The 26,919-nt window shown below is 39.6% G+C and overlaps 6 protein-coding genes and 2 non-coding genes across 8 annotated transcripts; 2 read left to right on the forward strand and 6 right to left on the reverse strand.

The window, feature by feature from the left end:
* Positions 1 to 332: 332 nt before the first annotated feature.
* Cbr-srx-111 lies at positions 333 to 1,914 on the reverse strand (the record flags this gene model as incomplete). The annotated part of the gene is made up of 6 exons (XM_045242957.1): positions 333 to 432; positions 478 to 677; positions 722 to 891; positions 939 to 1,094; positions 1,141 to 1,214; positions 1,706 to 1,914. The coding sequence occupies 6 exons, from the start codon at positions 1,912 to 1,914 to the stop codon at positions 333 to 335; spliced, it is 909 nt and encodes a 302-aa protein (XP_045093581.1).
* A 268-nt stretch (positions 1,915 to 2,182) lies between these two features.
* On the reverse strand, positions 2,183 to 2,256 carry CBG28960. Its single transcript has one exon. It is a non-coding gene (tRNA).
* A 108-nt stretch (positions 2,257 to 2,364) lies between these two features.
* CBG28365 lies at positions 2,365 to 2,436 on the forward strand. The gene has a single exon. It is a non-coding gene (tRNA).
* A 945-nt stretch (positions 2,437 to 3,381) lies between these two features.
* On the reverse strand, positions 3,382 to 13,194 carry CBG07799 (the record flags this gene model as incomplete). Its single annotated transcript, XM_002631808.2, has 12 exons — positions 3,382 to 3,515; positions 4,222 to 4,359; positions 4,409 to 5,233; positions 5,308 to 5,370; positions 8,260 to 8,334; positions 8,657 to 8,740; positions 9,082 to 9,147; positions 10,121 to 10,204; positions 10,453 to 10,536; positions 12,464 to 12,535; positions 12,814 to 12,888; positions 13,176 to 13,194. The coding sequence occupies 12 exons, from the start codon at positions 13,192 to 13,194 to the stop codon at positions 3,382 to 3,384; spliced, it is 1,719 nt and encodes a 572-aa protein (XP_002631854.2).
* Positions 13,195 to 15,877: 2,683 nt separating this feature from the next.
* On the reverse strand, positions 15,878 to 16,102 carry CBG25698 (the record flags this gene model as incomplete). The annotated part of the gene is made up of 1 exon (XM_045242958.1): positions 15,878 to 16,102. One exon carries the CDS (start codon positions 16,100 to 16,102, stop codon positions 15,878 to 15,880), a length of 225 nt encoding a protein of 74 aa, XP_045098708.1.
* A 648-nt stretch (positions 16,103 to 16,750) lies between these two features.
* Positions 16,751 to 19,364, reverse strand: CBG07802 (the record flags this gene model as incomplete). Its single annotated transcript, XM_002631809.1, has 9 exons — positions 16,751 to 16,908; positions 17,121 to 17,252; positions 17,302 to 17,474; positions 17,522 to 18,563; positions 18,607 to 18,699; positions 18,749 to 18,964; positions 19,012 to 19,095; positions 19,149 to 19,238; positions 19,286 to 19,364. 9 exons carry the CDS (start codon positions 19,362 to 19,364, stop codon positions 16,751 to 16,753), a joined length of 2,067 nt encoding a protein of 688 aa, XP_002631855.1.
* A 3,136-nt stretch (positions 19,365 to 22,500) lies between these two features.
* Positions 22,501 to 24,075, reverse strand: CBG07803 (the record flags this gene model as incomplete). The annotated part of the gene is made up of 4 exons (XM_002631810.1): positions 22,501 to 22,766; positions 22,819 to 22,938; positions 22,984 to 23,319; positions 24,048 to 24,075. The coding sequence occupies 4 exons, from the start codon at positions 24,073 to 24,075 to the stop codon at positions 22,501 to 22,503; spliced, it is 750 nt and encodes a 249-aa protein (XP_002631856.1).
* Positions 24,076 to 25,976: 1,901 nt separating this feature from the next.
* Positions 25,977 to 26,254, forward strand: CBG07804 (the record flags this gene model as incomplete). Its single annotated transcript, XM_002631811.1, has 2 exons — positions 25,977 to 26,094; positions 26,142 to 26,254. 2 exons carry the CDS (start codon positions 25,977 to 25,979, stop codon positions 26,252 to 26,254), a joined length of 231 nt encoding a protein of 76 aa, XP_002631857.1.
* Positions 26,255 to 26,919: the final 665 nt, after the last annotated feature.

Here is a 26,919-nt window from a genome sequence, read left to right on the forward strand (position 1 = left end):
TCGGGATTTCAGAAACTCTAATCTCAGAACCTCAGAATCTCAGAATCTCAGAATCTCAGAATCTCAGAATCTCAGAATCTCAGAATCTCAGAATCTCAGAATCTCAGAATCTTAGAATCTTAGAATCTCAAAATCTCTAAATCTCAGGATCCTAGAATCTCCGAATTTCAGAAATCTTTTTTTTATTTTACAGATTTTTGATACCTGTTGTAGAAATTGAGATAATTGAGCTCAAATGTGCACGTACAGGGTGGCTTTTACTAAAGCAAATACAGTGAATACAAACATTTATTACACAAAATATATACAGTATCCTTTTAGGAAAAAAAAAATCAATTCAAAGGTTTTAATGGATTTAAATATCTCACTCTTGTCGCTGAACTAACTCTTTGCTTTCGGGACTGATGATAATTGGACATGAACATGACAAATCTGAACTTTTCATTTTCATTTTTAAAATTAAAATTTCACGCCTACCCATCAGCCACCTGAGTGATTAAATTGGACCCCAATGTTACTAGAAATATTACAAAACCATCGTTGACACTATCTCTGATAAACAAGCTGTTTACAGTATCCAAAACGTAAATCCAGTCTTCAAAACAGTTTTGAATAAAAAGTCGGATTGTAGTTTTTCTTCTCTGTCTGCTAGTTTCATTGGAGAGGCTTTGGGATTTCTGGAAACAAAATTTCAATTTGAAGGCTATTTTTGAAACCTTACTGATAACAAAAACAAATTGATAGCGATAAAAATGTTCATAAAGTTCGAGAATAATCCTAGTGGAAGGACGAGGAACAAGAAATCACTTTGCAGGATAAAATGTATAATATATGGACATTCTTCATGAATCCAGGTGAGTTTCTGGTGGCTAAATTTGATTAGACAGGATTCTAAAGTCCTCAAAATTAGATTCTGATGCAGTGAGTGTCTAGCAAACCTGGAAATCCAATTAGGGTTGAAAAGTAGAAAGCAATAATCCAACAGAACGCTAGGGATCCTATAGTGATCCATTTGCTGTACCAAGGAACAATAATCGGTTGAAAATAGACTATTAAGAATCGATTGATAGTGATAAGGGCTTGAGTGAGAGGTCCTGAAAAGAACTTCAAGTTAAAAACACCCAAAATAAGTTGAGATACCTTGACAATACAAACCATAGGCAATAGCTTGGTTTAGGTACCGATTCAACCATTCTGGACCAATTTGGGTGTACCTGGAACGGTTTTAATTAATTTTGAAGTTTTTTTTTCATTTGAAAATTCAAACTCTGCATGTTTTCAACTTCAAAACCCAAACACGACCATATTCTGACGAATTGGATTGTTCCTGGGATTACGAAGAACGGCATTTAACTTTTGACTTTGGCCCAATTTATCTCGGTCCCCGTCGAAGATATTAAAAAGATAAAACTGATAAATTGTTTATCATTATATCATAAGTGTTTTGTTCGTTGACACATTTTTAGTATTTTGGATAGGAATTGAGATAATTGAGCTCAAACTTGACAGTGTGCTCTCATACTAGCCTACCCTATACGTGCACTTTGAGACGAATTAACTCGGTTCCTTCGAAATATGTCAAAAATGTTCAACTGATAGAATACTTATCATAATAACCAATATTTTATCAGTTGACAGATTTTTGATATCTCTCATGTGGACCGAGATAATTGAGCTCAAATGTAGGTACAGTGGTTAAACTCACAACAACGCCGATGGTCCATTATAAGCCAAATAAACCAAAAGATGCAAAGAATTAGAAATGGTTTTTGAAATGCACATTATATAAAAATTTGTCTTCTCTTGTGATAAATACTGATAAAATGCGGATACATTGAAAAATAGACCAATTAGGGAGACCAGAATCATTAAAACGCCACCAAATTGAGCGGTGAAGAAGTCCACAGTTGTCATTTTTTGTTTTAATCGAAAAACTATAAAATTCTGTCCCAAAAACTTGTTCAGAAATACGAATAGAGAAAAATGTGATTCAGACTGATACACGAGGGAGAAGGGGGCAGCTAAACAGGTTAGCAAGAACTTAACGAGTCATATTGTGGCGGGTCACCAATTTTTTTGGCTTCTTACTTTTTGATTTTTTGATTTTTGATTGTTCCTTGATGTTTGAATAAAACTAGGATATTTTTTATTCTCGCGAATAAAAAAAAACAAAAAAAAAGTTTGCCGCCAGCAGGGGTCGAACCTGCGACCTTGGGCTTATTAGACCCACGCTCTAACCGACTGAGCTATGGCGGCACAGATCTGTGCGATTCGAATTGCCTATATGTGATAGCGGGAACGAAACAATGATAACAAAGTGAGGAGGCACTCTTATCAATAACTTGAAGAACAGAGTCTGTCGTGTCCTCGGTAGTATAGTGGTGAGTATCCGCGTCTGTCACATGCGAGACCCGGGTTCAATTCCCGGCCGGGGAGGAACTTTTTTTAACTCTCAACAATGGATTTTGAGAATCACTAACTGAATTCAGAAGAAATTGGAATAAAAATGATTCAAAATAAATCTGATCTTTCCGGTAAGAGTGGTCCCAAAGCAGGACCGTCGGTCCCATCATTGGACCACCGGTCCCAACGACTATAAAATTACTAACCGAATTCAGAAGAATCTGAAATTGAAATGATTCAAGATAAATCAATTTTGCGGTGTGTGGCTTGGGTTTCAGCCAGAATTCTGTATGATACTTTCGCTAGACTATTAAATTGTAAAACTATAATCTAAGAGTTCTAATCATCATTCATCAGTTTGTTATCGAATACGACATGAAGCGATCCCGAGGAAGACTACAAAGAACGAAGAATATGTCTGAAAACTGAAGACCCTAAAATTTAAACAACTGAAAAGACCGTTTAAAAAAATCTATGACATTTATTGAAAGAAAAAACCCGTTTGCTCACAATCAATAGGATAATATCATATGTAAACTTTGAAAAAAAGCCAATTGAAAAAGGAAACCCGTAAAATAAAGGAATGGAGAAATATGTACAACTTGAACCCTTAATAATGAATTCAAGAAAAAAAGAGGAATTTGAAGAGGACCCGAAATTTAAAGAGAATGAAAGTGGAAGTCATTTTGGGAAGAACTGTGAAGAGCTGATGAGTTAGAAGAGGTAGAAGACTATGGTAGAGGTAGAAGATAGAAGATTATGAGGTAGAAAACTATGATAAAGAGAAAGGGAAAAAGCCAGGAGAGGACAAGAAGCAGATGGAGGAATCTGGAGCATGAAGGAAAACAAAGAAGGAGTGGAGGACGAAGATGGAAGGAACATAATCGGTAAGAAGACAGAAGTAAGGGATGGATCGGGAGTAAGGTAAGAAAAATAACACAGAAGATAAAAAAAAGAAGAAATAATTATTCAAAAATCCTATTTGTACTCCATTTCTGCCTGCAATTCGATCCATCCTTCCTTCTGCTGGTCAATCTGCATGCCGAGCAATAGAGCGGAGTTGTCCGACCAGAGCTTCTTAGCTTCTGGAGTCATTTGCTTCCAGAGATCGGCTGAAAATGGTTAATTGATATAAAAATGTGAAGCCTAGTTCATTCTACCTAGATTACTGTTGTTCTCTATTTAGATACCGTAAAATCTGTAATAGAAGGCTTTTTCTCAAATATAGAAGCCAACACTATACGTTTACTTTGAAATCAATTATCTCAATTTCTAGATCTTAAAGGTGGGGGGACAGGAGATTTTTCGTAGTTTTTTTGTAGCTAGAGTATGCATCTACCATCACAACGCTTAATGTCACTCTGCGTACAGCGGTCGTCCTCGCCTTTATGTATGCAATCAGGCGCCCGCTCCAGTTTCGCCCGCATGGCTCAGTCGGTAGCGGCGCCGCACCTTCAATACTCGCCTCGACAAGTTCAACTCCTCGAGGGGCATATTTAAGCAGAATTTCGAGAACATTATTTTTTCATGACCCCCCACCTTTAATGTACACATATAGGGTGGGCTTCAAATTAAGCACACTGTCAAATTTGAGCTCAATTATCTCAGTTTCTATACAAGATATCAAAAATGTGTCAACGAACAAAATACTTATGATATTGTGATAAAAATTTTATCAGTTGACAAGTTTTTGATATCTTCGACAGAAACAGAGAAAAATCGGCTCAAATTAAAAAGTTAGGTGGTCCTTCTATGTATTACAGGTTTTACAGTAGTTTCTCACATTCCTCAAAATTTAACTTTAAAGCTCAAACTCACCCAGTTCCCCTCGTTTGATCGTCTTCTTCCTCTTGGCCTCCGCATTGAACATGAAAAGATCCTTGCCATTAGAGACCTTTCTCACTTTCTGCGGCAGCTCTTGAGGTCCAGTTGGATCGAAGAGATGGAGCTTGAGCTCTGAAGTTTTAGATGTGAATTTTGCTCATGAAAAAGTTAAGCAACTCACCAACACCTTCCATTTGGAAGTTCCGAAGATTGGGATCTTCCATCCAGCTTCGGAGCGCGTTCCCGAAATCGGATTCATTTAGGAGACGGTAGAGGCCATCAGGGAGCTCGGGATGGAGCTGCGGCGGAATCTCGTCCTCCAAATGCTCCCAGTCGTCCAAGTCCTCCAAGTCCTCCGAGTCCGAGTCGCGATCTCGACGAGCCCCTCTGCTTCTCTTGGCTGGTGTTGGAGCATTTTCTGAGCCATCCGAACCTTGGATCTGGGGATCCATACCAACTCGCCGCTTCTGTGGTCTACCACGACCTCTGCTGGTTAGAGCTGATGCAGGAGCAGCTTCTGACCCATCTGGAGACTCCGGACGTGATGTTGACCTGGGATTCTGTGGAGATTGACAAGGGGCGGAAGGCATTGGCTCTTCATCATCTTCTTCTTCATCTTCATCATCATCATCTTCTTCTTCATCTTCTTCTTCTTCATCTTCTGCTTCAACTTCTTCTTCATCTGGACTGAAGAACGCCTCCAATGCTTCTCCAGCCTCCTCATTTCCAGCCACCGTAGGATCCCGCACAACTTGGAGATCGGGAAAATCTTTCATAAAAAGAAGGTGTAGGAGAAACTGCTGCTCCTTGATCCCCCTATCACGTTTCAGCATTTTTGCTTGAAACCTTTTCTTTTCTTCCTTCGCAATCCTTAATCTTTCCTCGCGTGCTCTCTCTTTCTCCTCGTTCCTCCTCTTTTTCTCTCGCTTCATCGCTTCGAGCTTTTTCTTCGTTTTCAAGGCACGCTTCTTCATTTCGGCGGTGTACCTCTTCACTTCGCCGGCTTCTGAAAATTTGAAATAAGAATTTGAATAAACTATTTCGCAAGTTTCCCTAGATACAAAAAAAATAAATATTCACCTGTCATTTGCTTCTCGGTGGCATCCGGGCGTGGCCAGCTTCCCGGTCCGAGCTCCTTTATTGCTGAAAAAAGATAGATAATAATTTAATAGCTTGTGCTTAAATTTAGTTCCATATTTGATTTTTTGAACCTTCTTTGCTCATTATCTACAATTTTATCCACAATCTAGAATAATTTTTTAGTATTACGAACCTAGATTTTCATATTTCAAGGCTTTATATCATAACTTACAAAATAGATAAGAACGAGGAAATATACCGCAAAACCTGGAAAAGAAGGGTCCCCACACTGTCAAGTTTGAGCTGAATTATCTCAGTTCCTATAGAAGATATCAAAAATCTGTCAACTGATAAAACATTGTTGAAATTATGATAAACAATTTATCAGTTGACAACTTTTTCATATCTTTTACAGGTACCGAGATAAATTGGCTCAAAGTAAAAAGTTAGTGTCCGCTCTTTGAAAGGTTTTAGGGTAGGCGTAAATTTGGTTTTTCTCTAATCACAGCGTACACTTGGGTCTAAGGCAACGGGTCAGAAATATCGCCCCAGTAAACGTGACATTTTAGGGAAAATTCGCTGCTGAATTATTTGGCTGACAATCAAACTTTTGAACGTTGGGCGAAAAAATCACGCGTTGCAACTCGTTGATTACAATTAATTATTAGGTTGGCGGGAAAGTCTTTGTCACTTTTTCAATAGTTTATTTCTCAAAGAAAAAATAACCGAATAATTAATTATATTGTCCATCATTATCAACAACATGTCTCCAACGTTCCCTCAATTTATGGATTCCATTGCGGTAGAATCCAGCCGGGCGTGAGGCAAAGTATTGTTTGAGTGCCGCTTCGACCGCTCCACGGGAATTGAAGCTTCTTCCTTCGAAGGCACGTGTCATATCGCCAAATAACCAATAGTCGGAAGGAGCAAGATCAGGAGAATACGGGGGGTGAGGGAGAACATTCCATCCATATCCCATCAGCTCCTGCTTCACTTGTTTCGAAACATGTGGGCGAGCGTTATCATGTTGATAGTACACTTTCTTGTCTTTCAGGGCCGAACGGTCGACTGCTTTCTTGAGATTTCGTAGTTGAGTAGTGTAGAGGTCTCCAGTTATTGTTTTGCCCTCGGGCAGAAGTTCCCAGTAGATGGGGCCGTCCACTCCCCACCACACAGAGAGCATAACTTTTTTCGGATGAAGGTCGGGTTTGGGGACATCCTGTGGGCTCTCTCCTTCTCCAACCCACTGGGATTTCCTGTGGTGATTATCGTAGAAGACCCACTTCTCATCTCCGGTTATTAGCCGGTCCAGCCATCGATCGCCCGCGTGGAGAGTGAGAAGAGTAATCGAATCGTCGACTCGGCGGTCAAGGTTGGCTTGAGTCAGGTGATGAGGTATGAATCGACCAAAAAGTTTTCTCATTCCAAGAGACTTCAAACCTTCAAGGACTGTGCTATGGTGAACTCCGAATGTGACAGCTAGTTCACGGCTAGATTGAAATGGATCCGATTGCAATGCGTGCTTCAGCTTGTCCAAATCCAACTCACGGGGTCTCCCAGAGCGATCCTTTTCATCGAGCGAGAAGTCATCTTTTTCGAAACGATGGAACCAATTGCGAATAGTATTGTAGTGAGGGGCATGTGTGTTGTACACATTCTTCAAGAAAGTTTCCGAATCCTTCATCGTGGTGTGAGATAGGAAGAGGTAAATCAAAACATGTCTGATGTGAATAGCAGTGGGAACAAACATATCGTTTCAATTACAGATGAGGAGCAGGGAAGGAGATGGGGACTTGTTTATATGGAAGGTTCTTATCACCTTGTTATTCACTAAAGTCGATATCATACACAGCCTCCATATACGAGACCAGTGATTAAACAAACAGAGTGACAAAGACTTTCCCGCCAACCTAATAGGTCAAATCCACGTCAACTTTAAATTATAAAACTTCTTCTGGCCTAAAAATTATTTGGGGCGCGTTTTTGACCCGCTGACTTGGATCCAGGTGAGAGTATGGTTTTAACGTTCTGCTGCATATTTATGATATCAGATAAGTGAAACAAAGCCCGACTATTTAATTACGCTAAAACTACGCTCAAGTTCAGTTAAGTTCTTTTTTCGGGTTCGAATAGTTGCCGAATTCCAGTATAATCGCAACTATAGTTTTAAAGGTGTTTCTTACTGTAGACTAGAAATTTGATTTTTGTCTGTTTTCCTCTCAATATTTGAAAAAAAAAACTAACCGGCCTCTACATCATCGTCATTCAGTTGTGGAGCTTCTCGTGGCTCGTCAATTGGAGCTTATTTTCTATACTTATTCTAAACTTCAGCGCCTCTGTGCTCGTTACCTATTTCTCACTATTCCCGTGCAACTTTTATTTGCGATCCTAACCTTTTACATTCCTGGACCTTTCTAAATTTCAGAAATTTGACAGGGTTGTGTTTCTACCCTTAAATAACTTTCCTAAAAGATTTTATACCGTAAACACTCTATTAAAGTGCCACCCAAACCGTCAACTTTAAACCCATATATCTTGGATTCTGTGTGAGATTTCATAAAGAGACCAATTGACAAAGTAATTTTGATATCATGATCAACATATTGGCAGTTTACCACTTTTTCATAACTTTCACAGAAACCGAGATATGGGATCAAAGTTGACGACTAGGGAGGATTTCTATTAGAGTGTTTACAGTAGTTTGAAAAGTACTTTTGCTAGGCTGAAAACTTGGCCTTACAATAAATTAACTCTAGTCTCAATCTAGTCGCATTTCTTCAACATTCTGGTGCATGTGATATCAGATAAGTAAAACAAGAAACGCAACGGTCAAACAGATAGTAAGTTGATCTCATTTTTCAGGTCCAAATCGTTGCCGAATTTCCAGTTAAAAATTCAAAAAAGATTTAACCTTGCCCGTCATATGCTATCATATCAGTTTAAAAAACTAACCTTCACCTTCATCATCACTCGAGTCCGGCCGGGTAGCCTCTCGTGGTTCGGCAATTGGAGCTGGTGGTGGTGGAGCTGAAACAAACAAGTGTTATCTTAAAAGTACTTCTAGCCGACAGCTCCGCTTTTCTTGTTATCTACCACAATCAGTATCAGTGGTTATGCTCTTACTGCTCCAGGAAACAACAAATTCTGCTAAAATCTAGCTCACTACCTTTCCTGAGTCCGAATAGCCAAGCTTCCGAGAAGTTTCAATTATAGTTAAAAAAGAATTTCATAGTCTAGACTGCGACTTGGTCTTACAATAAATATGCTCTAATCTCCATATTTCTAACTGTTACGGAGTTAGTTAAACCCTGATACTGAGATCTTTTTTGCCCATTTTTCTCAAACTCACCTTCTTGGCTATGACTTGCGTCCATCTGTGGAGCGCCTGATGGACCAGCATGCGACGAAGATGGCTGCGACGTCGATGGACCTGCTGAAACAAAAAATCTAATCTCTCATTATTTATGTAATTTTTTTATCTTGTTATCTATCCGGATAATTTTGTCCTTTGTGTTTTCATATGTGTACAATTCAGTACTTCCGTTTTTCAAATTCAATTTCTTTGACAAATTAGCTTAAATTCCAATTAGATTCGAAAAAATTTTCCTATACTAGACCACCCATCTTTTTGCCGCGCCTCCGGCGCTTCAATCAGGCATTTCAGTGTTTTGTATCCTATGCTAGATTGCAAACTTTGCATCCAATCTCAATTTGGCACCGCTATACATAAAGTAAAACCGTCATTTTAATTTTTTCTCATTTTTTCAAACCGACCTGAATGACTCCAATCCAGACGTGGGGCTGGGACGCGGATGGGCCGCTGGGGCGTGGACGGTACTGCTGAAAAAAGAAACATGTTGATTCATGATTTCTTCGGCATTTCTATGCTTGTTATAGATTTTTTTTTCCTATTACAATAAGACTACAGAAGCAGACCAAGTCACCGCCTAATTTCACAGCTCACTCGTATCTTCTCACTCCCAAACGCAAAAACAATTGAACTACTGCGCTATTTCTGTTGATGACTCTCGATAACGGTGAATGAAACGAAGGCGAGTTTTTATAAATGTATGACTCCTGAGAACCAGAAACTTATGAGAGATGCGTTAGAACTGTTATGCAGAGATAAGGTACTCAAGACAAAATTTTGAAAGCTCACATTTTGCATCATGTCGTTCATCTGATTCTCTTTCCCTACCTTGACTTATCTTCTATCACCTCAATTTCCATCTCACTCCTACAGTCTACCTACCGCGCTATCAAACAAAAACACATAAAAATATGCCCCTTGCTTTTGTTCAACTCAAGAACCCACTTCTAATGATACCGGGGCATAACCAAATTGAAAATGGCTTGGCCTTCTTAAGGTTTACAAAGAAAATCAAAACGATCTGAATGATGATGAACTCGAAAAAGTAAAAATTGAATATTGCAGGCAAGAGGATCTACCGCGCTCTCAAACACAAACGCATGAAAACTGCACCTCTACTTCTGTTCAACTCACCTAACAAGGAAAGAAAGAAAGGACAGACTAAAATGACACACTTCCAAAAATACCGAGGCATAACTAAATTGAAAAAAAAATGTTTGGGTCTTGTTAAAGTTTACAAAGAGAAATAAAACGATCTGAATGTTGTCGGGCTCGGAAAAATAAAATTAAACCTTGCAGCCAAAAAGATCGAAGGATTAATGATAACCTATATCTTGCAAAAGATAAAAAAAACTTTCAAAAGCCTAAAAATTGCTAACTGTCACCAGAATAGTAAACCCTTATTGTGAGATAATTTTCAAAGCTCATTTCTTTCAAACTGACCTCCTTGACGACGGTTTGAGTCGAACTGGGGAGCCTCAGATAGACCAGCCATTGAAGACGAGAGACGTGATGAGGATGGCCCGGCTGAAACAAAAACTGTGTTACCTCATGAGTTCTCTGTTACTTTTCTGCTCGTTTTCTATTTCTCAATTTTCCCGAATAGCTTTTTATCTATTTGTTTCTAATTTTGGTACTTCAGAACCTCAGTTAATTTTTTTTGTAAAATGACTGTAAAGTTTCCATCTTGCAAAAGCCTAAAAATTGCTAACTGTCACCAGAATAGAAAACCCTAATTGTGATATAATTTCAAAGCTCATTTCATTCAAACTGACCTCCTTCACGATGATTTGCGCCCAGCTGGAGAGCGCCCGCTCCACGACTATTTGAAGACGATGGTTCGGAGGAGGATGGTCCGGCTGAAACAAAAACTGTGTTTCCCCGTCAGTTTTCAGACATTCTTGTTATTTATAATATAATTAATATAAATATTATTTTGATTTTTCTAGACAGCTGTTTACCTGTTACGGTTCTAAATTTTTATATTTCAGGACCTCACATAATCAACGTCAAACAAGATGGTTATAGAAGGAAGAGAAGCAAGAACAGCTACATCATGTACAGGGTGGTTCTTTAGTAGAATCGCAAAGTTTCATGTTCATGTCTCAATTTTTACAATAAAGGCACTACGTTCTGTACACATACTCTGATTTTTTTTTCTGTTTTTTGGCGGATCCTTGTGAGCAAGCAAGCGACCCTGGAATAATACTTCTACTAAAAATCGTGATGCTCAAATAGTCGTGCCATGAAGTTCGCAAACTTTGATTACCCAAAAATATGTAGAACTTGCTCACACGGAAAAACATGTTCTGCAGGAAGTGCCAAAATCAATTGTCCAACTTGATCTCAAAAAAAGAATGGCCTGTCTTGAATCAGATGACACTCCGATTGAGATTTCCATAAAGGGATTTCTTCAACTACATGTTCAAGTTTCTTTTCATGAAACTTTGGATGGTCTCAAAAGTAGGCCCGCGGAACGAGACAATTTACCGGCAGACCACCCGCGCCGCTATAGGCGCTACCCGGAGAGGTTGACCCCCGCCATCAGAAACAGAGCTATCAGAAACGAACAATCAAGATATCATTTTGTCACAAATCTTTTTGATAAAGTCCTGTCAAAATTTGACCCGGGACCATTTTTCGAGAAGTTATGACGTCTCCTTTTTATTACAGAACTTTTGCCCCACCCTGCATAGTTCCAATTAGTTTCGAAAATTTTTCCTATGCTAGACTGCAAACTTTGAATCTGTTCTACATAAATTGAGCACATTGCTATCCAGAAAGTGAAACCTTGATTTCAATCATTTCAAAATTCTCTCAAACGGACCTGGACGACTCCATTCCAGACGGTGAGCTGGGACACGGATGGACCGCTGGGATGTCAACGGGCCTGATGAAACAAGAAACATGTTCATTTATGAATTCTCTGCTATTTCTCATGAGTTTTCTTTCATGCTTGTTATCTATTTTCTGGCATGCTTGTTACCCTATTTGCAGAGGAAAGGTACTCAAGACAAGATTCTGCAATACTCTTCCCATGCTATAACTTATCTTCTATCACCTCAATTTCCATCTCACTCCCACAGTCTACCTACCGCGCTATCAAACAAAAACACATAAAAATATGCACCTTTACTTTTGTTCAACTCAAGAACCCACTTCTAATGATACCGGGCATAACCAAATTGAAAATGGATTGGCCTTCTTAAGGTTTACAAAGAAAATCAAAACGATCTGAATGATGATGAACTCGAAAAAGTAAAAATTGAATCTGGCAGGCAAGAGGATCAACAGATTTGTGATAATCTGTATATTACAAAAGAACAAAAGTTTCAAAAGTCAAAAAATCGCTAACCATCACCGAGATAATGAAACCCTGACAGTGAGGAAATTTTAAAGCTCATTTCTTTCAAACTGACCTCCTTGACGATGATTTGCGCCCAGCTGGAGAACGCCCGCTCGACGACCATTTGAAGACGAGGGACGTGATGAGGATGGTCCGGCAGAAATAAAAACTGCGTTACCTCCTGACTTTTCTGATATTTTTCTGCTCGTTTTCTATTTCTCAATTTTCCCGAATAGCTTTTTATCTATATTTCGGTTCTAAATTTTGGTACTTCAGAATCTCAGTTAATTTTTTTTTGTAAAATGACTGTAAAGTTCCAACTAGTTTCGAAATTCTTAGCATGCTCCACTGCAAACTTGGCATCCAATATCACTTGAGCTCACTGCTACCCAGAAAGTAAAACCTTGATTTCTATAATTTCCCAATTCTCTCAAACTGACCATTCGAATTCAGTCGAGGGGCAATGGATCGGCCAGCATTCGACGAAGCTTGCTGGGACGTGGATGGGCCTGCTGAAACAGGAATATGTTTACTAGTGAATTCTCATTTTTCTGATTGCTATCTATTTCTTGGCAAGCTTTTTTTTCTGTAGTGATTCTGAATGTTCATACTTCAGAACCTCAGTTCAGCTAGTTTTTTCAAATCCTATTTTTTTTGAAAAGTTACCGTAAAGTCAACAAATTTCGAAAATTTTTCCTATGCTAGATTGCAAATTTTGCATCTAATCTCAATTGAGCTCACTGCTACACAGAAGTTAATCCTTGTTTTCTACCATTTCCCACAAACTGACCTTCATCATCATTCCAAATCAGGCGGGGAGCATAGCGGAGGCGAGGAACCGGTGGCCATCCTTGGGAGCTGGATGCTGAAACGAAAAATGTGATCCTTCATGAATTCTCTGACAAGTCCCTGCTTGTTTTCTATTTCTTAATCTCCCAGAATATATATTTTCCCTCATACTGTCCTGGAAAAAAAACAGACCACCCAATTTCACAATTCACTCCCACAGGCTATCTCTCGCACTCCAATATACAAGCGCATTAAAAATATGCGCGCCTTCTTCTGTTGATTCTGAGAGTACGGATTCTCAGAGAAACCTAGCTTCGCGTTCAGTCCCCAATCCCAAAATTGAAAAATGAAAATTCAACTAACCTCTTCCATTTCCATTCATTTTTTGTTGTTTGAAGGGTGTCTCGACTTGATTTCTGGAAAATGAATCGATTATGAAGCGGAAGCCTGGGACACAAGAACGGAGGAAGAAAAAAACACACAGACAGTCTAAAAGACGGCTGACAAGAACGCGCAACACACTCAGCGGCGAGGCGGGGAGGAAATGGATAGGGATCGGAGGAAAAGAGTCAGCCCCACCCCCTTGTATCTAAAAAAAAATAAACCCTCCTGCAATCGCACACTGTATACTTTTATTCTTTTTTATAAGCGTGCATGGAAGCGAGTCGCTTGGTGGTTCCTGCGAGAGGGTTGATAGAAGAAAAGTAGATTTCCCATACAGGTGTGTGTGTTGGAATGAAGATAGAGTATTGGAGAGACATGAGAACCACGCGTGCCGGGATGGTAAGGAGGTGGGAAGCTATTCAGAAATAAAATGAGAAAGAGAAAGAGAGTGAGAGAGAGAGAGAGAGAGAGAGAGAAAAGATGAGGAAAGACTGAAAAGATCATAAAGAAAAAATGGGGTGGATTGAAGGATAGAAATATCACAATATAGAGTGATATGTCAAAAGGAAATACCAAGGATCGGACAGTGATTACAGATGATGATGCAGTAGAATGGACCAGAAACAAGGAATCCGATGAATCGAAAGATTCAGCTTACACGTTACAGTTGATGATGTTTGAAGAGGCGAAGAAGATTCTGAATAAGGAGTAGCTTTTCTGTTTGTTATACAGTGCGGTCCATATCATTAGATCTCCTCACTTTTTAGGGTTTTGTTCCAGAAGAACAGGAAGAGATATCAAAATTCTGTGAACGCCATTCGATTCAGAACAAAAAGAACTCCTAGGGGAACAACAACTAGCTAACCATCTCGCGCAAATTATTACAACAAGTCGTAAATGGATGACGAGGACAAATGTGTGAGCATATGAATGGGTGAGTGGGACGATATGATTAGAAATGACGCAGCGAGTTGTTAAAATAACGATGCAATTCGAATTAATCATCCAATTAGTAGTACGTATGGGAAGTGACACATTACTAACGTTCTGGCTCAATGAATGCTGAACAATCGCTCTAATAGCACACTCCAACAGATCTGCCTACTTTGAGCTCATATATCTCGTTTTCTGTGAAAAATATCAAAACATGGTAAACGGACAAATTGTTTATCATAATATCGACAATGAATTTTCTGTATAAACGGAAGAGAAACGTTGGGCAGCTAGTTCAAAAACAATGATGACTCATAATGTAAAGCAAATTTAAAATTTGTAATCTTCGATTTTTTTTCAATGTTTTCCGATCCCGTGTGGGCAAAAAAGTTGAAAAAAAATACGCAAGGTCCAGCTGTTGGTCTTCTTTTTTCCCGCGCAAAGTTTAGCACATCCACGTTAGCATCTGTTGTCCCTCAGTGAGGGACCCCCACTCGACCAGACAACAAAAGTTCTTTGACCGTATTGCTACCGAAGCCTGTCCCCTCCCTGGTCTGTTTCCCCTTCCCGGGCGGTCTTGTTTTTGGCGGCGTGGATCTGAGGTCCAGAAACGTAAACATTTAGGATAGGGGACTGCAGACGGATGACCGACAAGCTCAGGAGCTTGCAAAAAACGGAACATAAAAACGAGAGCTAAAAGAGAGAACAGAAAATTAATTGTCGAAATTTAGCAACGAAATTGTACGATCCACGGTATACTTATACTTACACGTTGTATACCTATGCTTGCTTATACCGTATACCTATACTCAAACCGTATACCTATACTCAAACCGTATACCTATACTCAAACCGTATACCGTGTACCTAAACTTGCTTCTTTAAGCCTAATTACCTCAGTTGCTATAAAAGACATCGAAGTTTTGTAAATGGTAAAATATTAGTGATAATATGAGTAAAATTTCATCAGTTGACAAGGTTTTGATGTCTTACAAAAAAACCGAGATAATTGAGCTCAAAGTTGACGTGCAGGGTGGGGCATTTGCAATTAAAACGATGGCGAGAAGGGGGAACAAATAGAGTGATTGGAATTTTCTGGAGTGAACTTCTCATTATGCTTTAACTGATTTTTCATTGTATTTTTTTTGCGGTTAAATTTTTTGAATATTTTTTCTCATTTTTCCAATATTATGCAACAGTCCCCCCATTCTTTTTTTTAAGTTCTTTTCTGGGAGTATGAGATGCAAATACACACAGATTCCCATACATGGTTTTTATACGATTGGGAATATTGTGCAAGAAAATTGAGAACTGAGGTGGTGGTTTAGAAAAAAAACCATAAAATACCGGGTGTGCTCTAACCGCATACTTGCTTTTCGAGCTCCAATATCTCGGTTTGTATGAGAGATATCAAACATCTGCCAACTAATGCAATGATGGTGATAGTATGATAAACATTTTATCAGTTGACATACTTTCAATATCTCTCATACGAACCTAGATAATTAAGCTTAAAATGTATGTAAAGGGCGTGTTTCCATTATCTGGGATTTTTTTCAATATAATTCTTATACATGAAAACATAACATTTATTATATTTGCACAGGAAGGATTAGGTGTGAAAGTAAAACATAAAATTAATGTTTTGTTTATTCAAAAACGCATAAACCAAATCACATCAAACAAAATTCAAAAGGTTAATTATTGGTTATAATCCCGGGAGAGACCAGACTGCATTTGAGCTTTTTTCAATATGGCAGACCTTCTTCTCGTGCAACCTTTCCAGCTACCTCAGCAAACATTTGCAGCGGATTCGGGCTCTCGTCATCCGACATCATTTCCGATTCTGATTCCGTGTCTTCAAAGTCTTCTAGAATTTTCTCTATCTGCTCATGGTCCAATTCTATTGTTACATTACTCACACTGAAGTCTACCATTGGAGCTAGTTGACCGATTCGCGATTTAAAGCTCATAGAGCCTGAAAGTTCAGCCTGAAAACAAAAACAATCAATATTGTGTTCAAGTCGAAGAGAAAGATGCAAAGATGGTCGTTGTGGTACCTGGAGAGACCACATGCCACGTGGAATTGATAAGATAAGATATTGGATTGCAGCAGTACTCAACTTTTCTTGGTTTTCCTGGAAATACGAAGACTGGATGTTCTTTGAGTTTAACCAATTTTTCTGAAAAAGTTTCCCCAGTGACAATGTAACCACCAAAACGAAATTTAGTGAAATTATGCACTTTATTGAAGACATAAAAAGGAGAAAAGTAAACAATTAATGAAACAAGAGAACGGAAAAAATGGACGGTCAGGGGAAATGGGAAAATAGTACAAAAATGAATGATGGCTCGTGAGAAGCATGAAAAAAAAAATCAAAGAATCTAGGAGAAACTCGCATAGCTCAAGAAACAATGAATTTTTAGAAAGTTAAGGATATGAGAAAAATGAAAGACAGGAAAGTTGTGATATTCTAGAAAATTCGGAAAAAGGCAACAAGTACTGTGTGAAAAAGATGAGGGGCAAGTGAAGGGAAAAATTCCGGAAAATGAAGGGCAAAACCGGAAAATGAAGGGCAAAACTGGGAGAAAATCAAATAAGGGGGAAAACAGGAATCCGCTTACTCCTTGTCCTTCCTTGCTCTCTTTGCTCTCGGCTTCACACAGACGTATCCCTTAGCCATCTGGATCAAATGTTCATCGTGCAAATTCGCAGCTCGCACGATCCATTCGAAGTACTCCTCATTTCCAGAAGCTTCCATTTGCTTCCAACGAGCCGCTGAAAAATGAGCAATGCTAAAATAAATTTTCAGTAGGAGATATCAAAAATCTGTTAACTGATGGAATACTGCTGACGATAAGATAATTAATCTATCAGTTGACAAATTTTCAATATCTAGCACAGTAATTGAGATAATCGAGCTCAAACTTGACAGTGTGGGAGCTCTTCTACTACAGATTTTACGGTAGCTAAAAATCTGAAAAACTCACTGATTTGTGCTCGAGTCGGTGGATTGTCATCGAACGTCTCGAAGACCATATAAAGCTGATGAGCTTTTGGTGGCTGGGTGACGCATTGAGGAATAGCTCCATTCCCAGCGTCATAGAGACACTCGATGAATGCTGGAAAATAAGAACCTGATTTTTTAGAAATTGAAAAATCTCAACTTACGAAGCTTGTTATCACCGGCAACGAGTGTATGGGCTCGGTGATCTTTCGCCTCCTGGAGACGTTGACGATACTCCTCCGTTGTCGGATTCAGAGGAGCAGGCACCACCATGGTCTTCGCAAATACCCGACGAGCCGCGTTGTATTTCTTGAAGTCGTCTTTTGTGTGTGGGACTCTAGCTGTATGAGGAATCCATGGAGCTGTTGGTGGACGACTTCTCACTCTAACTTGGCGTGCTTTTGGAAGGGCTGCGGAGCGTCAGCTTCTGGAGAGTGGTCACGAAGAGCTGGATGTGGAACGTGGTCTTCCGAAGCTTCATCTGCTGCTACTCCATTTTGGATGACATCTGGAGCTCCGCTCTGTAAAGCTGCTTCATCGTTGAGTTCTAAAGCATCGGCTTCTGGAGAAGGTTCACGGCGATCTGGGTGCTGGAGGAGGCCGTCTGGAGTAACGTCTACTGGTGATCTATCAACTGGGATGTCATCGGAGAGTCCTGGGAGGGGAACTGATGAATGTTCAAATTCTGGATCATCGGCTTCTAGAGAGTGATCACGAAGATCTGCGGCCTGGAGGACGTCTTCTGGATCTTCCTCTGCTATTGGTGGTCCATTGGTGATGTCATTTCGTTGTCCAAGAAGCAGAGCAGATAGATTATCGGCTTCTGGAGCACCGGCTTCTTGGAATTGGTCACGGAGAACTGCGGGCTGGAAGTGATCATCTCGAGCGTTGTCTGCCTCTGATCCATCATCAGCAATGACATCTGGGTGTGAACCAACCGCTGGCTGGCCGGATTCTGGAACATCGGCGTTGGCTTCTGGATGATCAGGTTGAAGGTCTGTAGCTGCATAATGTAGATATGACGGTTGCTGACAAATCAGAGCATCTGGAGATTGATGACAATCTTCTGAAGCTTCCTGACCGTTCGATAATTGCGGCTGATCATTCTCAGGAAGATTCTGCTCTGAACCTCGACAAGATGCTTGGAGATTGAAGTAAAGATCCAGTGCTTCACGATTGGACGTAAGCAGACGGATCAGAGCATCTGGAGAAATCTGATGATATTCTGAAGCTTCTTGGCCGTTTGATGCTTGTTGCTGATCAAGAAAGTTCTGTGCTGAACTAGGACAACCTGACGATTGTCCGGATTGGCCGGCCAGGTGATGATCCGGGAGACCAGACGAGGGTCCAGACGATGACACTGATCCTTCTTGAAGACTCGGATCGGAGCTTCCACTTGGCTGATGTGATGGCCCTTGTCCGTAACCTGAAATGTCCCCCTTGGTCATGTTTTGATCACTTTATCTTACCATCATCATCATCATCGATAGGCTCCAATTTAATTCTCTTGCACGCCATCTTCTCCCGAAGTTCCTTTTCCCTTTTTGCGTCTTCCGCCATTTCTGTAACAGGTTTTTATTTGAAAGAAATACCATCGGACATGTTACTCACGAAAGGCTCGTCCTGCTTTATCCAATTGCTCCTGGTAGATCCTTGCTCTCTCCGCAATTCTTTCTTTATGAGATGTTTGGGAGTCATGAAGCGTCTTCTCCAGCTGTCTTCTCTTTTCTCGTGCCTCGGTCAGTTGTCTTTGCAGGTCTTGGATTTTTGCTGTCTGCGTGTGCACAATTGGATGGATCGGTTGAGCTGGAGGTCCTTGATGATGAGCTGAAGTATGAGTGATGCTCAGAATTTTTTCTTTGGTTTTTGAATACCTGCTCCATGCCATCCATTCATGTTGGGAGCTCCAAAATAAGCCGGGAAGTGTTGAGGAGCTCCTGGACCCGCACCCATGTGACCTGAAGTTAGAAATATTGACTTTCTGAAAGAACTGACTCTATTTATTCCTAACCTCTTGGATCAACTCCGTTTCGAGCTCTATGCCTTCCATCATTGGCATGTGGAACAAATCCACAGGGAACCCCAGGGGGTGGGTGTGGCACTGAAATTTTAATTTTTTTTTGAAAATTTCGAAATTGTAAAACTTACTAAACTGGTTATGCTGAGCAGGTGGCGCTCCGTTTTCTTGGTTGAACAAGCTGTGTGGTGGGACACCGTTACCAGCCATTTTCTGTAAGTTATTAGGTTTAAAGGTACATAGCGTAAATGCTCTAATTGAAGCCCTGCCCTTCAATCTCAATTATCTCGGTTCCCATTTGAGATATCAAAAATCTGTCAACTGATAAAATATGGGTGCTATTATGGTAAATATTCTATCAGTTAATGACTTTTCGATATCTTTTACACAAACCGAGATAATGGAGTTCCAAATTCATGTACAGAGTGGGCATCCATTAGAGCATTTAGATTATAAGAAGTTGACGTAAAGGGGGAGGGACAAAAATTGATGGACTTGAGCAAATACGGTAGGAAAGAGAAAGAACAGGAGAAAAGTGCAAAAAAGAAGCCAAGAGAAGAAATAATTTGGTCATGTCTTTCAAAATAAAAAGGGAGAGAAGAGAAAAATGCATAGAAATGATGGAGATGAGAGAGTGAGAGACTGTGGTGATTCATACAGTTTCATGACCTTGACAGAAAAATAGGGGAAATGATGAAATAAATATTATAGAAGGAAAAATTGGGGGAAACTTACTAGTGAGAGGAGGGACCGACAATCTGTATCAGACTGTGAAGTAGGGTTCCGAATTTGAAAAAGAGGGATGAGCTTTTACGTGAAAATGAGTTTTTCAAATAGCTCATTAAAGGAGGCCAGACACCAAAAAAAAAGTTTTCTTGATTTTTTGCATAGAGAACCCCTATGAAAAGGTTGAACTCATGACAGGTACAGCGCAGCTACCGGCTGAGCTACGGGGGCGCAAAGGCGCCTGACGACCGATGGTCTACATAAGCGCGGCGCGATTTCGTCCCCCGAAAAGTCCCCCGAAATTTTTGCTGTCTGGTCTCCTTTAAGGCTCATTTGATTTTGAATGAGCTTTTTGAAAAAAAAAAACAAAAAAGCTCATGTGACTCTTTTTTAGCTTTTTCAAAAAGCTCTAAAAGGCTCATGCGGCTCATTCAGTGATTTTCAATAAAAAGCTCATTATGACTCATTATCCATAATGAAAGGAAAATTTTTTTTAATTCACTGATATCATGAAAAAATCACCATTTTGATATGGTGGCCTAACTTTTTGATGGAGTTTTCAAAGCAATTTTAACACGGTTGCCAAGGAAACAAATCAGGTGAATGTCAGACCATTGATAGGCCATAAAAGTTGTTGGCCTAGAATACTCAAAATGTAGAAATTAGACCATCGTGTCCAAATGAGCTAGAAACCCTATCAGGTGAATTTCCGACGAGTTATGGCCCATAACAATGGTGGCCCAAAGAACTCAACAACTCAACATGGAAAAGTTAGGCCACTGTGTCAAAATGGACTAGAAAGCATCTTAGGTGCATGCCAGACTATTTCTGGGCCATAAAACTTGATGGTCTAAAACTCACTTGCAAAAGTTAGGCAACCAAGTGAAAATGGCGTTTAAACGCTTGATATTCACCTGATATGATTTCTAGGCTATTTTCATATGATGACCTAATTTTTGCAAGATAAGTTTTCTAGGCCACCATTGTTTTTTTCAGGCCACTATCGTTTCTGCCCATCAGGGCACTTGATTAGTTGAATATTTGGCTAAAGTGTTTGTTGATATTATTATTTTTGCCACGTGAACACTTTTCCAGTTCATTTTTTGAACTATGCTTCCGTGAGCCTTTTTTTTGAAAAAGAGTCGACGTGAGCTTTTTTGCAAATAAGCTTTGATGAGCTTTTATCAAAATCAATAATTACGTCAAATGAGCCTCGATGAGCTTTTTTCAAAATCAATATTTTAGTCAAATGAGCCTATATGAGCTTTGACGTGGAGTCGAAAAAGGCTCGTATGAGCCTACTTCACGATGAGCTCACGTGAGCTTAAGCTCATGACTGAGCTTTTTTCGGAACCCTACTGTGAAGCTAAAAAAAAGCTTGAAATTCAGAAATGTTAATTTTTTTCAAAATCCAGCCAGGGATCAAGAATGACTTTGAATAACCATTTTTAATCCCGACGGACAAAAAAAATTGCTAAAGTTAGTAAATTGACAATTAGGAGTAGAGATAATAGGACCTCTTTGAAAGATTAGGTTCCCAAATACATTTTTCTGATCTTTGGTCTATTTTTAATTTAGATGAGCAATCTCCATCTGCCCGTTATTTTCCACCATCTTCTATGACTCATAGTCTTTTTTAAATTAACAGTGATGGTGAAGAAGGTAAACAAAATGAAAAAAGTTGAGAAATCAAAACAAGTGCAAGATGAACAGAAAAACAACACGTATTAACCTAAACATATGCCACCTGTGTGTCGCTAACCGTGCTGAGTGCCGCCATCCATGAAATTTGTATATTTCGTTTTCTTTTAATCTTGAAAGTCTCATTGGATGTGCCTACATTTTTACCCCAGCAAAATAATACCCTTGAATCGAAGCAAAGGCTATCAGGACAATCAATTTGCTCATCAAATTAACATTTCTATATGTTCTCATTATATGTACGCATTAAATTAATGGTTATTGTAACTACACTTAACGTTCACTGGAAGGCATTCAAATTGATAGGCTCATCTGCCCGTTTCAGAAAAAAAGACCGCCTTAGTGGACCTTCGTGATCGATTGAGGGGACCTTAGTCGCCGGAGAAAGAAGGGGCACCTAATCACCTACTTTATCACCTAAAGATTCAATTATTACTTGAAGCTGAGCGCCAGGTGGGTGCGCAAAATATTGAGTTTTATCATAACATTTTTATGTATGGCACACATCATTGAGCCAGAAATTATGAGCGTTTTGTGTAGTATCGATTTTCCACATAGGCCTTGGAAAAAGGTATGTGCTCTAAGAAGAAGACCAGGAAGGTGCAAACACATGTAAACTCATAAGGACAGCAGCAGACGTCGAAAAAAGAAACTAAGCACCGGTGGACAGGACGCTGTCCCAGGTAGAGGTAGTGTGAACACACGAAAGGATGACGTATGCTAAACGGAAAATATGGAAATATTAATTGAACATTTATCTATTGTAACTTAAATTTTTTTTGAAAAAATTGTGATGTGATATAGAGAGAAGAAATGTCATGATTTCGAAATGAAGGGTAAGAAACACTGGAACTATGAAATGGATCAGGAAAAAAATACAGAACATTAAATTGATTGGGATAACAAATAATGATATAAATCAAAGCTCAGGACTATATTTGTCGATCTCCGAAGCAGGAGTTTTTGAAGAAGAGGTTATACGGGTGTTGTCGTCCGTCTCTTCCGCCTCCTCCTCATCCTCCGTCTCCTCTCTCTTCCTCTTCCTGCCTCCCTTGTTCCTCTCGGGAACCCAAACGTATCCCTTGGTCAGTTGGACAGTGTGCTCGTCGAAAAGCTGTGTGGCCTTCACAGTCCACCTCCAGTACTCCTCCCCTGCAGCCTCCTTGACACTAGACCACTCCGGAACTGAAATTGAGAACCATGAAGTTCAAGTTGGAGTTTGAAAAAAAAAACTCACGTTTCAGATCCTTCCTTATTGATCTGTACTTATTGTACAGGACAAGCACCTGAACCGGAAACTTTACTTGTTGGGGAAGCGGTCCGTTTTGGGGGTGGTAGAGACACTCCATCTTTTCCTCTAAATAAATTTGAATTTGAATTGAAACTCATGATGGGAACTCACTTAGAATCTCTTCCTTATAAATCGGATTGGTCGCAAAGTTCTCATCGGCTTCCCTTCGAAGTTGTGCGTATTCCAAGCTCACTGGATCCAATAGGGCTGGAATTCCAGCTTCTTTCTTGAATTTTCTCCGAGCGGTGAAGTAGTGGGTGAAGGCTCGATGGTTGTGGGGGAGTGTCTCAGCATGAGGTGTCCAAATTGTACTTTTCTTGGCTACTGGAGTGACCGACGCGGATGGTTGGACGGCGGGTGCGGCGGACGACGAGCTGACATGGACAGGTGAAACCAAAAGAGCGCCGGAAATGCTGGCAGCGGTTGGAGAGGTGGCGAGAGCCGGTCCTGTAACCAAGATATTAAAAAGTTGTTAACTGATAAAATTTTTGTGATATTATGATAAACAATTTTTCAGTTGGCAACTTTTTTATATCTCTGACAGGAATCGAGATAAACTTGCTCAAAGTACCCGGTGAGATTCTACTGGAGAAAGGTAGTTATTGAAGAAACACGGGAAAAAGATCCCTACTAAAAAGAGAACAAGCAAGAAACTCTCTCAAAAAAGGTTCCAAAATTAACCGCCGCGCATAAATTAAGTAGGCAACGCCACAAAGAAAGGCTCCCCCCAAAACCAAAAACCCAAGAAAAGCAGGCGGTGTATGTCTCGAAAAAGGGGGTGTCAGATTTTTGAAAAAAAGAGATCTAATCAAAATTTATGTGTATGCGAAATGAAAGGGACAAGAGCAATAGTAGGATTTTGGATAAGGTTAGCAAACAAGTTAATTGTAGACCAAAAGTGTAACCAGACCAATTAAGGGGATTACAATGTTTATTGCTGTGGTTTGTCGTTTTTGAGCAAATAAGGGAAATCGTAACTCAATTTCAAGTTTAGAAAAGTTAGAATTCAAAATTTTAAAGTCATTGAGAACGGTCACAAAAAAAGTGGTCATTAGACTCCTGTGACTATGAGTCAAGCCATTTTTTCTTGTCAACGGTCCTTCTTTGATGTTCACCGCCTACAGTATCCCTGGGAACTACATCAGAGAATAAGATTTTGATTTTTGATTTCTAACGTTTCAAACGTTCTATTAATGATGTCATGATAGTAAGTTCTTGACCTAACCAGACACAGTGTTTCGGAACAGACCCAGGCCATGCGCATTTGTAACTGAGTACCCTCATAAACGGCAGCTGTTCTCTACAAGTCAGCAGCCACCTTCATATAAGATGTATCAAAGTAGATTGACCTTACAGGGCTACCTTTCGGACCAGACACAAAACAGACGGGATAGGTGAGAGCATAAGTGATATCATAAACAAATCGAGGGGCGTGAATGTAATTGGATACTGTAGGGGGAGGGGGGAGGGGGTGCTGTAGCAGCATTCATAATCTCATAAGTTGTTTCGAAAGACAAAAGGATACTAACAGTGAAACATGTAATAAAATCCCCCTCACACACACACACACTGTCAAGTTTGAGCTCAATTAAATCGGTTTTTTGAAAGATGTCAAAAATCTGTCAACTGATAAATTGTTCATCGTAATATCACCAATATTTTATCTGTGGACACCTTTTTTTTATCTTTGACAGGTACCGAGAAAAATTGACTTAAAGTTGAAAGTTAGGAGGCTCATATGTTACAGGTGTTACGGTAGTGTGGTCCAAAGAAAAAATTCTACACACCTGTCACCAATTTTTTTTGAAAGTTCTACCCATTTCCCAAGATGGAAAAGCAAAAATATTTTCAAAATATTTTGTTTTTCTTCGAATTTTTTTTTTGTTTTTTTTCTTGTCTACAGTACCCCCAAGTCAAATGACAGGTGCACCATTAGCGGGCCTAATGTCAACCAGCGAGATTGTTGTCAAATCCGGAGTCCCCCAAGGAAGTGTCGCTGGCCCCTTTATGTTTCTGATCTACATTAACGATTTACTCGGCCTCTTTCCTCCCAATGTTCATGTCACGGCGTTCGCCGACGAAAAAAAAAAAAACGCAATCCTAAGACAGTTTATTTTATTAAGGGTTCCCCCATTACTCCGCATCGCTCATTCAAGGACCTAGGTATACTAGTTGATGATCAACTTCAATTCGACAAACACATCAATCTTATTGCCTACTCTGCTAAACTCAAGTCCCGCCAAATACTGAAAACGTTCCAATCGAAAAACCCTTGTTTATATTTCCGTCTCTTCGACACCTACATTAGACCGGTCCTCGAATACGGTTGTGAACTTTTCGATCCATCCAATGCCACACTTGCCAATAAACTAGAATCTCCTCTTCGTTTTTTCACCAGAAAAGTCTTTCAGAGATGTAATATGCTCTTCAATTCATACACCGATCGCCTATCCCAGTTCTCTATGCTAACCACCCTTCATCGCCGCACCCTTCTAGTTCTTCGTACCTATCACAAAATTGTTATAAACTCATACCATTTTCCCTCTATGTCGTTCTACATTCTTCCCAGCCATTCTAACAGAGCCCCGTATTTGTTCAAAATCAACGGTCAATTCTTTGACTGCTTCCTTCACAGAAACTTGTCTATGTGGAACCGTGTATGTAAGGTGATAAATTCTAAGCTCAGTCCGGTGGCGTTTGCTAAGCGAGTAGGAGCGATTCCTTATGATATTCTGATCCCTCCCACTTGACCTACAGGACTCTAGTCGGTCCGTCTGGTCATTTTACTTTTTTATTTGTACAGGTCCCATTTCTTGCCAAATTATCTATCGATTTCCCCCCATGCATTGCAAATAAATATATTATCAGCATTGACATTTCGATTTTTGATATTTTTGGATTTTTCTTCTTTTTCTCTGACTTCTCATATTTTTTCTCTCAATACTCTCATTCGACTTTCTGTCATACCGAATAGCTGCGAGAAATTTCGCAAGATTTTTGTACACATGTGTTCGATAACCAATCAATTTTTTCTTGAGAACACATGACTCATGAAATCTTCCTTGCCTTGTTTTCTTGCATACCAAAAGTATAATTTGCAGAAGATGGACGTTCTCGACCGTATGACCGTTGAGGAATATTATGCGAACTTCCCAAGGTCTTGCAATAAGACCATCAGGATTCAGGCCTCTCCGAATTCGGCCTTCCAAACCACTCCCTACGGTAAAAGTTTGATTTTTTTCTCAAAATTTGAAATTACGATATTTCAGGGTTGAGACTCCTCGCCGAGGAAGCCGAGAAGGATAAGGAAGTCGAGAAAGAAGATGAGGAGGACAGGCAGGAAAAAGAGAAGACCGAAGAAAAAGGAAAGGAAAAGAATTAGAAAAGGTAAGGAGTTTGAAATGCAGAAAAAGTTGATGGGATTAGAACTGAATTTTTTCATTTTCGAAATCTTAGATTCGGGTTTTAGAGTATCCTGTCGGTCAGAGAAAAAAAAAGGTTATAGAGATGTCTATTTGAAGTGAATAAGAGAATACCTTGGACAGTAGAAACGAACCAACACTCAAAATAATGAGACGCAGAGACATTTTCTCTGCGTCTATTCTCTCTATCAGACAGCAATAATAGTTAAGAGTGAATCATCATAAAATTGTTTTGTCACAATTAGTCATCAGTTTCAGGAACTACACATTCCACCCATCGAAGCACTTTGATTTTCGTCCAATATATTTTTCCCATAAATAATTTTTTTATTTTTGCCCACATCGATAGTTCTCTCCTTCCCAATCGCAAAAATGGAAACAGTCAAATGTCTTCAGCCTCTTAATGAATTAATGCCTCTTATTGAATAAATTTATAACATCCCTCTCCCTTTTCTCACCTTTACTTTCGCTTTTTTCAAGAAGAAGAAGCTGAAATCAAGACAGCCCTAATTATTTGGTCCTTCGGAAGGATTCAGAAAAATATGAAAGTATCTTCTACAGTACCCCTTTCCCCCACAATATCCGATTACATTTACTCATATCGATCTGCTTGTAACACCCCCAT

This window comes from Caenorhabditis briggsae (genome assembly GCF_000004555.2).
Source record: "Caenorhabditis briggsae complete genome, chrII, whole genome shotgun sequence".
Taxonomy (NCBI): domain Eukaryota; kingdom Metazoa; phylum Nematoda; class Chromadorea; order Rhabditida; family Rhabditidae; genus Caenorhabditis; species Caenorhabditis briggsae.